We start from the raw sequence: 11,457 nt of genomic DNA, 5'->3' as shown, positions 1-11,457 counted from the left end.
CTAGAAGACTTCTTATCCAACTAGGTAGATAGTCTCTATGCCTTAGAGAATCAATTTATCCGTATAGTTGGATATTAACCCAATAGAGAATCTTTTTATCTGGAATGTTTGATATGTTTCAGATTCACGAATCTCAATTATTAAAAAACTAGTGATTTATTATATATGCCGATGAGAATCACATTATATGGATAGTTGGAAGTTAACCCAAATATGATGATAGAATCTTCTTATCTGCCTAGGTAAGTATGTATAAGAATAACTAAGCTACACGATAATACAAATAGGTCTAAATTAACTGCTACTATGAGAATAAATTTCTCTTTATAGTTGGATATAATTCCAAAACTGATTAGGGAATCTTCTTATCTGCTTAGTTGGATATATATCAGAAAGACCAAACTACATTATATCCAACGAGCTAGATATTATGTATATTACATATACAGTTAAATATTCAGCTAGGTTGATAAAGGTGTCAGACTCTTCGAAAGGATATTATCTGTCTATCATGATATTTTATCTTGATACTACGTGTATTTGTAGATTATCTGTACATGCTATATATTTTAATTTTTTTAATACTAACCATGCGGCCCCGTCCCTATAAGGGGGGCTGAAATTAAATTACGATATAAATTCTTATTATATTCAAAATAAGCATAAAAAAGGCATCGAATGGTGTATTCACTTTATTCCTAACTCAATAATATGATTTTGTAGATATTGACCGATTTCTTTGGGTCTAAGTTACTTTTACTGGTCAATATCTACGAAATCATATTATTGAGTTAGGAATAAAGTGAATACACCATTTGATGCCCTTTTTATGCTGATTACGAATATAATAAGCATTTCTATTGGAAATGAGTTCTCAGCCCCCCCCGTATATAGGCTATACCTAACCTAACCCTGAATTGGCCTCATATAGGGGGAAAGTAGCTGAAAACTCATTTCTGATAGAAATGCTTATTATATTTGTAATCAGCATAAAAAAGGCATCAAATGGTGTATTCACTTTTGTCCTAACTCAATAATATGATTTCATAGATATTGATCCCTATATTACCTATACTTGAGAAAGGGGTGAGGTTAGGAAAATGAAACTTTCAGGGATGGGTCTACAGGCTAAAATATGTCCTGGGAAGGTATTTTGATGTACTTATCTCCTCTCCTTCTCCCTCTAGTGGATCCTGAAATTTGCCTACATGACAGGTCTATACCTACTGAAATTTTGACAAAACAACATTTTACCTTAATTTTCAGTTATAAGATTCTTTTTCTCTGGCTTTAGTTCTGAAAATGCAATTCTGTTATTTGAGTAGTATTTTAAGCCATATCAATGTTAATTTTCAAAATTTAGGAAATGTATTTGCATATCTTTAAAACTATAAATCAGGATTGAGCAAAGTTGTGAAGCTGAAAAACAATTTTGTTGGACTTCATTTTAAGCAGAAGATCTATATTACAAGGTTTTACTTTTATAACACACAGATTTTTAAAGGTCATCAAAGGTCAGGACCCTCTAGAGGGAGAAGTAGTGGAGGTAGGTACTTCAAAATATATTCCCGGGACATACTTTAGCCTGTAGATCTATCCCTGAAAGTTTCATTTTCCTAACCAAACTCCTTTCCAAGATAGCCAAAAGTAGCTAAAGTAGAATTTTACCAAAAGCTCTTAATCTATAATTTTATCCAATATTGTAATAATCATACAGTTTCCTTCCATTTTTATGTCATTTTCCACCCTTTTGATACTGTTTTGGTCTTGATTCTATTTATGATTTGGGTCTGATCATATATTTTAATTTTGAGCATCACACATACAAGAAGTAAAGTAAGACAATCAGTATTTGAATTGCTAATAACTGTTTCAACAGTGCACTATAGAATCTCTATTATACCACATAGAATGTGGATTGGTAACCATTAGATTTGTCTAAAATTTCTTTAGAGGCTTTTCATTAGCTTGAATCATTTTAACTATACATAACACTAACCATTTCAGATGTACTCCTAATCAAAAGTAGATCCAATTGAATCTACAGTTATATTATTACAATCTAAGGTTGGATTTTTTAGTATATTTTTCTGTTTAATTTTATTTATAAAGTAAATTCTTTATAAAGTAAATCCTTGCAATATCAGGTAAGGGACAAAAGATTTATTCTGCTCTAACAGTATTTCAACTTTGGAGTTCTTTCAAAAGGATGGATTAACTAGCTTCAACAAGCCTGAAGCTAATGCATTGTTCAAAGCATACAGTATTTCAACCTAAATTATGCCTATTGTGTCAGCAAACTAAAAGTGGTCCTTTACATAAATTCATAGACATTTTATGTGTTATTTCCTTCTTATCATCAAATTGTTCTTGAATATTTTGTTACAGAACATTGCAAAAATATATAAAAAAGCTCTATTTCTCTGAAACAGGCCTGTTCCAGCACAGTGTGAAATTCTATTCCTGCAAAAGTTACCTCATAGTATTCCTACAAAAGTAAAATCATAGTATAATATTAACTTCTCTGGTTAATATTTGTAATTTCTTAGGAATACCAGAGATTTACCGTAAAGCCAGAATATTGTATTGGGGTTGCAGTGCATATGTTACAAGATTGAATATATCAAGATTAAGTGTTTGATTCACTTATTTGTTTCCACAAGAACAGCAAATTCTGATGAAATCTTGTTTAATTCTTTATTGTGATGTTTGTCTTAAGATTAATCTACTCACCTTATGGTCACTTGTTACCATGTTATTCTGCAGGTTGTGAGCTTACTATGGTAACTTACCATGGTAGGTGGGTTGGAACTCAGCCTAAGAAATAAGCATACCATTTGATTCAAAAATCAATACTCTATCCAATTATGATAATCATATCTTTTTTGAGCTTTTTTCATAAATCTGTAAAATCTTATTCAAATCTTTTCTTTTTAAACAAAAATTGATTTCTGTCAAGTGGCACTACATGGTAAAAAAAGAGGCTTAGTTTCCTGAAAAGTGGCAAGAATGTTTGAATCTAGTATTACAAAATATCCTTTTCTGTTACATTCTTCTCTCTTCATAAATTATGACCTTACAATATCATTTAACAGGAAAAGATTTAAATTACTCCAGTAGTATTGAAACAAGATTTATTTCAGAAGAACGGATCAATTTGCTTCAAAAAGCCTGAAACTGATGCACAGTCCAAAGAATGCCGTATTTAAACCAGAATCATGCCTATTGTGTCAGGAAACGCAAAGTGCTCCTTTATATAAGGTTACAGACATTCAACATTTGATTTCCTTCTTGGCATCAAACTGTTCATGTACATTTGGCTACAGGGCATTGAGAAAAATTTTTACAAAGCCTAACTTTTCTAAAACAGACTTGTTCTGGCACAGAGTATGCCGCCAGAAATTCTATTCCTGCAAAATTCATCAGGAATCTTCTAAACAAACTCAATCACAGTGTTTATCATCTAAAAGGAGGCAAACACTACATAGAGACAGTAACTCACATGAAGGGAACTTTGAATACAAGTCATGCTGTCTTTTTTGTGGCTTAAATGGCAGCACAAAAAAAATGATTGTAAAGCAGATAACAACTCTAGAAAGGCAGAATAATATTCAGAAGCAGGTAGAAAGACTGAAAGATTTGGAACCTCAATTGCAGATGAGGTGTAAAAATGCTCTATTAGTGAGACTTGAGGCTAAGTACCATCAAAAGTGCATGGTGCTCTTCATGAAAAGACAGACTGAAAATGGAGGAGGTTATTGCTGGTGAGCTACTTGATAAACTACATTGCAGGATTCTTGATGGGAGAATTTATTCAGCCAGTGAGCTGAAACTTTGGTTTGAAGAAGCACTTTCTAAGTCAGGACTTTCAATGGGAACACAGGGTTTTTGAACTCTGAAGAAAAAACTTCTGGAAAAGTATGGCACATCTGTAGAAATAAGTGCTAGCACAAAAGTTGGTGAAGACAGACTCATTTATTTGAAAGAATGTGTTTCAGTTGGCAACTTAAGCAGAGAAGTGTCCAATCTAGTGAAAAGTACAAGTGAGTCAGTGTTGATACTGAACTCTGATTCAGAACAATCAACCATATTAGATGATGACTCTGCTGCAGAGTCAGAGGCTGAGAATGATACAAATGATGATGATACTTATTCTGCCATTTTAGATGATGAATTTCCAGCAAAGGATGATGAAAAACCTTCATTGGAGGCAGTGGTTGGTAATGATATGATAGCCAATGATTCACATAATGGCACATCATCTTCAAGAAAGAGGAGAAGACTTCAAACCTCTTCAGCTACAAATTTGTTCAGCCACAAGAACAGGTGAAGCTTCTTCTACTTCATGAAGCATCTCAAATCCGAAATAAAAGATACTATAGCACATCAAAGAACAAGAGAAGATATGCCAGTGACATTTGAGCATGCTAAATCTCTCGTTAGCAATTCACCCATGTTGTACAACTTACTTGCAGTCATACTTTGCAATATTGATGAGCCCCCAAATGACCTGTGCACACTCTATGATGTAAGTGAAGAAGAGGATAGAGCTATTGTTGAACTTGGCTCAGGACCTGTTGTTTTAAATGGTTTTTTTTCTTTAAACTTCGATTTAATTTTTAATCTTGGCTCTCATATCAACTTAAAAAAAAAAAAAAAAAATGATGGGGCAATAGTAGTAAACATAAAAGTACAATTTTCGCTAGTTTTAGCTAGTTGTTGACAAGCATAGTAAACATAAAAGTACAATTATTGCTAGTTTTAGCTAGTTTTTGATAAGCATTATCAGTAATGGTGATTTCAAGTGTGGAATAATCTGATCCACTGCCATTTCCACTATTTATGGTTTTAAATTTGTTCTCAAGGTAAAAATTTTAGGACAAGGGTCACTCTTACCAGGCTGTTTTTGCAGTGACAGTTCAGACAAAAAATTGGAAGTTTTAGCTTGGCTTATATAAAGGAATTCCAATAGAAGCACTCATGATGGCTCATAATAGAGTATTTTAGTCCCTGAAAAACTAATACCAGTTAGCATTTGCAGCAAGATTAGCCTGCTGCAAATTAAAATAGCAGAGTCCAACATGTATCTAACTGAGGCTTTATTTGGGCATTCTTACTTTCCTTACTACAGTATGCCCCATGGCATTGGCAGAGGTGAAATCAGCAGGATTTGTTGAGCAGCTCCTATATCAGATCATTTTAAATGTTGAAGATCTACTATATCTTTGCCTCTGCTAGTACTGCAGTGCTTACTAGTCAGAAAAGTAAGAAGGTCTGAACTCAGCCTAAGCTAGCAGTTTGCTTGTATTGTATTCAATATAATCAATTCTACCTTTTTTGCTTTATTATTTTTTCTGTCCCTCTTTTTCCTATCCCTTGCCTCTCATATCCAGATTTTTCTTTATAAATACTTGTTGATTGAGTTTAATCTTTCTTTATTTCCAGGGAAAGTTGACACTCTAAAACACATTGGTCTTGGGTTGCATTTGTACCACAAAACTAGAAGTAAAACACATATCTATCCTTAACAAGCTTGGGATGACAATAAGTCTAGACATAGTCCATCCCATACTAACTTCAGAGACAATAAGAGTAGAACAAATGATTGCTGATACTGGGGTCTACATTCCAGATGGGATCATCAAAGACCAATTTGCTCATTTTGCAATAGATAATCTTGATTTTGAGGTGAGAATCCATTAGAACTGACCTGTTTTTGATGATTAATCATCTGCAAATAGGGCTGTATCTAGATGGAGGGGTTACCAGGTTTGAATACCCTGCCCCCCCCCCCAAAAAAAAAATTATTTGACTTGTAAATGGGTCTAAAAATTCCCTAGTCTTACTTGTAGGCCAAGGCTGTTAGAAAAAGTTCATTGAAGGATATTTTTGGTATTCCCCCTCCCCTCAAACAAAAATCCTAGATACAACCCTGTCTGTAAGAGCAATTCCAGACGTGCTTTCAGAAGATATTGCTGCATAGTGGTGAATAGAAGGTGGAATTTGGATGGAAAAAATAATTAAAATCTGGCATTGCCTGACAATCAATATGGCTTGGCTCTGAGAATACCAAACAATAGATCAAAGCATGTAGTTGCTGCACCCCCCCCCCCCACTCAGACAAACAGACACTAAAAGCCCAGTACAGAGTAACCATGTAAAACCTGTGCTTCTACTATTTGAACTGGAAGACAATTCAAGCGCAAAGTCAGTCTGAAGCAAGACAGAAAAAAAATTATATTTCAAATTAGGAGTAACTTAATGACAGGAATGCCTATATTCAATTTACGAGTTATTTTATAGTTCATTCTAGAAACAGTGCTTAATTCATGTTACAGAGTATGCCTTTATTGAGATGTTTGTCTTTTATTCTACTACTTCAGAATAATTCACTATTTTCTTGACATAGGAGGATCTATAAAAGAAATGCTCTAAATGGAACTTCAAAAACAGGTCCAAGTAACCTGACCTTAAGCTAGCAAGGATAAGAGTTATGGGAGTAACAGGTTGAAAACCTGAAATCAAATTTTTTCTAATGTTACAAGATTTTTTTCCATTTAGGGGCTTTCTTTCCCTCATTCAGCTTACATTTTATTATCCCAGTATAGAGCCTTGTTTTGGATTCTACCATCTGCAGATTTTGATGTTATTTGATCTACAAGTTTGGTATATAAGAAAAAAAAATCATAATCTATCATTGTTATTTAAATATCCCTCAGTAATGGTACTAGTTCTAAAAACCTTAAGTTACGGTTTTTGCGTGTGAATCTGGTGGAAGCCCTGTTGCTTATATGTTTTTACTTCCAAAAGAAAAATGCTATATTTTTTCTTTTTTTTTACAGGAAAACACACAGGATGGAATGTCATCTCATGTCACAACAATGATAGTGATACAGCCAGAATCTGCAACAGCAACTGGAAACAAAGACCAACTGACAGTTAGCCGCTCTCGCCCAAGGAGCCGATCGTTCCCATCTTCTGCCCTTAGCCCCTGAATCCTTCAGGAAAGTCTTCTTGAAAAGAAAAAGAATCTTCACACCTTCCGATTTCTTGCTCAGTCAAATTCGTGGAAGCGGTGAAATATAGGAAATTGGGGAGCTCTAGAAGGGGCCAACTGAAAATTTACATAATATTGATAATTTTAATATATTTTGTAAGATGATCAAGATATCTGAAACCTATCAGCAAACGCCAGCAATCCATTGACATGTTACAGAACTGTTTTGTCAGTGTTGTCGAACACAGGGGTTTTGCTAGTTAAAGCTGGTCATGCCACGCTTGACGTTCATCAATTGAATAATGTTTGACAGCGCTGACATTAAAGACATGTTTTGCTTACAAGACATAAACAATAACATGGGAGGCTCAGATGAAGATAGTTATAGTGATGTTACATCTGACGCAGAGTGATAACACCTCTTTTGGAAAATCTTTTTTCACCATTTTATAATTTTAATAATAATTTTATATATTTTAGACATGTTTTGCTGACAAACTTTAGATTTGTGAGGCACTATTATTCACCAGTGTTTAAGACTTATTTCACACCATTATTTACACTACACTTATTTCCCTTTCTTGTGCTATTATGCAGAGTTTGGCAAACCAATTTGTAACTGGAGGGGGGGGGTGTGTGTAATATAAATGACAGAGTAATGTTTTTTTCTTATTTATTCTTCTTCGCCATATTATTGCATAGATTGTTTTGTCTCCATTTTTGAACCATCTTACCGAACTTTGGTATTATATGAACTCGAGTTCATATTTTCGTGAATATATTTTATTCTCCTCCAGCGATTTTAAATACCTCCACCCATGGGCCCCAAGAGAATTATTTACTGCATTGTTTCACCACCGACTGGACTCGGACATTGCAGTTTATTGTTTATCTGATCTTTTAATCCGAAAACGCCGTCTGTCAAAGCCTTTAGATTTAGTTTTAAAACTTAGGCTAAATTCAACTTTTGCAACTCAGAAGGCGTTACTTGGTAAGCACCAACGACAATGAATATGAAATCGGGACATTTGAACTGGTAAAGTGGAAACTTATATAACTATACCTATCTTAAAAATTGGCAAAACTTGCGAATTCAATTTTTTTGGAAAAGACCATGTATGGTTTTGGTAGTATAGGCCGTAAAAAGTGGAATATACAGCAAAAAAATGCTTGAAAAATATGGCGCTAAACAAATTAAGGTGCAGTTGTCTTTGGAATCTGGATTATTCATGCTTATTTATTTTCGTAATTAAGCGTGACAAAAAAAAAAACAAGTTTAGCATGCTGACCAACGGTCTGCGTATTGTAGGTAGGGGAGACTGGGGCACCTCCGTGCACTTTTTAATCAAAGTTACCTGCTTCGGCTTGTGCGCGCTATCGGGACTTCTTATTTGGCACCAGCATAGCTTAGCCACTTGGACAGAGCCTGGACAGAGTTAAAGCGAAAATATGCAAGCGCTGCTAAGTTGTTGACGTGTTCCCTGGGTCCACAAAATGTCCGAAACTGCCCCTATATAGGGGCAGCTTTGCACAGGTGTGGGGGTAGCTCCGGACATGCTTTCAGATACTGTATTCTTCAGATATAGGATACAAAAGTAAATAGAAAAGAAAAAAGGTTCATAGTTATCAAACTTAAATCACTCAGCGGATATGATCCAACCAAAGACCTGCAAAAACATAAGTAGCTTGGACCCGAGCAGTTCCACCGTGTCGAGTCACCTCCAGCTTCTTCACGACATCTTCAAACGACACCGATGCCTTGTCTTCAAAATCAAGAAAGTGAAATCGATCAGAGTCTTTCTTTCTCCGTAGAAAAGAAACCTGAAACTCCCTGTTCATAATATCAGTCTCCAAGATCTTTGCTGCATAAAGAACAAAATCTTTCTTAAGCTGAAACCTCACTAGCACAAATTCGTCAACCTTGATCTCTTCTGGAATGAATGAAACTTCACTTTCAGTTTCAGGTATTTCACAGTCTGACCCTGCATGGAGGCTTTCATCTGAAGAGTCATGGAAAGAGATTTCCGAAGGGGAGGAAGGTTCTCTTATCGTTGACAACTCTTGCTCCTTGCTCTTTGCCAGTTTTACTCTTTTCCTACCAGTCTTCTTTGCTGACTTTGCTTGTGCTCTTTTCTCCAGATCTTCTTTCTCTGGCGTATCCGTTAAAATTCTCGTTTTGCCAACTCGAGCCCTATTCACAGTTAGCTTTCTTGGTTTAGCCTTCGGGAATGGAAAAATGTCTTCTGGATTGACATCATGTTTGGGCCCGGGTGGTTGCTCTAAGGCCGAGGAATTCAGGACAGGGTCAGCAACTGCTTCCAAAGTATTCCTAGACTCTACCCTATCAGTTACTTCTCCAGCGGTGTTTGGTCTGTCTGAGACCTTAGCGGCGATGAAGTCTGCATCAGTGAACGCTGATCTTGAGAATGGCCATATTCCTGGTTTTGAAAAGCCCGATGTGATGTTGTTCGGAGTAAACGCTAGGGGATAAGCTTGACCAACTAGGTTTGCGGTGTGAGTTATTTGAAATCTTTCGTGTGGATGGTTTGTTTGCCACTCGCCGAACTTAGCCCTCAGATACGCCTTGAACGGGCCATAGACAGATATATCTAAGGGCTGCATTTTGTGGCTGCAGTGTGGCGGAAATGTGAGAAGCACTACTCCATTCTCTTTTGCATATAGAACTGCCTCCAAATAAATATGGCTTTCATGGTTATCGAGGATGAGCAACACCGGATTCTCCTTGTCGCATCGAGTGTGCTTGACGAAGTGCTTCATAACTTCTAAGAAGTTCGGTCCAGTCATCCAACCAGACTGGAAAGCTAACCCAAGGCTACCAGGTGGTGCTCCATGGATCATGTGTTCTCTGAAGTGCACGCGTGGGAACACAAACGCTGGGGGGACGGTGTTCCCGATGGCATGAACGATGCAACACACTGGAACTAACTCCCCCCGCTCAGCAGCAACGGCCCTGCCCACTTGCTTTATACCAGATTTCGGTATGACTGTAGGGCTATCCATGACAGTTGTTACTCCGGTGTCGTCTAGGTTGTACACTCGTTCAGGTGTGAAGCGGTGCCGATTGTATAAAGCTTCAAGATTATTCATGAACGAGTTTACATTGAAGGGATTGAATCCTGAAGCCCTGGCCAGGCTGGTGTTCTCAGGTTTCCGAAGACTCAGCTCTGGATGACGCTTCATAAATCCATATGACCAGTCATATGTGGCGGCACACTTTTCATCCCAGTTCTTGGGATAAGAGACCCTCATCTTCACTGCATATTGATATGCCAGCTTCTGAGTTTGTGCTAAAGTCAAACCATAGTGAAGTTCGCAGGAACGAAGAAGGTAAGTCTTAAGTTTTTCCTCTTGATCGTCAGTGAAAACCTTACGGGTGGAATACTTTCCTCGTTTCAAATTGGCTGATCTGGCTAGTCCTTCATCCACACTAGTCTCGTTGGCTGATTTTGACTTCTTCAAGCGATCAAATAATGTTGAAGCAGCTATTCCATGGGTCTTGGCCGCTTTTCTGACCGAATCTCCATCTTGTATGGCTTTTAGCCCTTGTTTGATAGCTTCTTCGTTTGGCTCGGACTTAGAAGGGATATAATTTCGCACCATTTCTGGAAAGAAAAATGCTGCCTTCAGTAAAACTCAGTTATTAAGCACTTACTAGGTGCTATAATAATAATAATTTATTTTTAACCCGCGTCATAACAAGTTATGACACTTGTGGAGTAACACAAGGAAAAAAAAAAAGACAAAACAGAAAATGAAATAAAGTACACTACAATGAAATTAACCGAACAGACGGACCAAAGAATGATGAGGCGAAAAACGACAAAAAGCTGAATCCGACAGCCTTCCATGCAGCACGGCCAACTTTGCTGTTATATCAGGGACTTCAAACTTACGAGTTATCTTACCATTACTATGCCAGGGGGGGAGATAAAGTAAAAATTTACAATATCTGAAGTAAAAAGACCGGATCTGCTTAACATCTTTTTTCTTAAGAAGGGGATAAAGACCAGAAAGATAAAGGACAGAATGATCACAGAATGTAGAATATAGCCTACCCAATGCACGTCTATTATACTTCCCTCGATTGGCAACAATCTTAGAATATCCCATTTGAATTTTCTTTTGAACATCACGAACAGTGCACTGCCGTAAGCTAGAAATTGAATTAGTAACAGTAATACCCAACCACCGAAAGGCGGAAACAGAGGGTATAGAAAAACCGCGACAAACTAAGGGAACATTAGAGGACGTCGGACCATTAAAAACTAGAAACTCGTATTTCTCAACATTAAGAGAAAGACCAATTTTAGAAAATAAACGTGAAACTTTTGAGACCATAAAAGAGATACCTTGCTTAGTTTTACATAAAAGTAGAAGATCATCCGCATAAGCAAGATAAGAAACATCTGAAAGTCCAATGAAATATTTTGATCTAATTT

At 36.5% G+C, this 11,457-nt stretch overlaps 1 protein-coding gene across 2 annotated transcripts; it reads left to right on the top strand.

The window, feature by feature from the left end:
- The first annotated feature begins 3,502 nt into the window (after positions 1–3,502).
- On the top strand, positions 3,503–7,801 carry LOC148943209 (uncharacterized). 2 transcript variants are annotated; one of them, XM_089101413.1, is made up of 3 exons: positions 3,506–4,528; positions 5,446–5,688; positions 6,843–7,801. In XM_089101413.1, the coding sequence occupies exons 2-3, from the start codon at positions 5,539–5,541 to the stop codon at positions 6,993–6,995; spliced, it is 303 nt and encodes a 100-aa protein (XP_088957539.1). In that variant the 5' UTR covers positions 3,506–4,528; positions 5,446–5,538; the 3' UTR covers positions 6,996–7,801. The 2 variants fall into 2 exon arrangements, with proteins under 2 accessions (XP_088957538.1, XP_088957539.1); XM_089101412.1 differs by lacking the exon at positions 5,446–5,688 and having other exon boundaries at positions 3,503–4,528.
- The last annotated feature ends 3,656 nt before the right edge of the window (positions 7,802–11,457 follow it).

This window comes from Artemia sp. Qi Xiang Cuo, chromosome 15 (genome assembly GCF_049724085.1).
Source record: "Artemia sp. Qi Xiang Cuo chromosome 15, ASM4972408v1, whole genome shotgun sequence".
In the NCBI taxonomy this organism is placed as follows: Eukaryota; Metazoa; Arthropoda; class Branchiopoda; order Anostraca; family Artemiidae; genus Artemia; species Artemia sp. Qi Xiang Cuo.
Note: the sequence above shows the minus strand (reverse complement) of the source record. Positions and strands in the feature narration are given on the sequence as shown.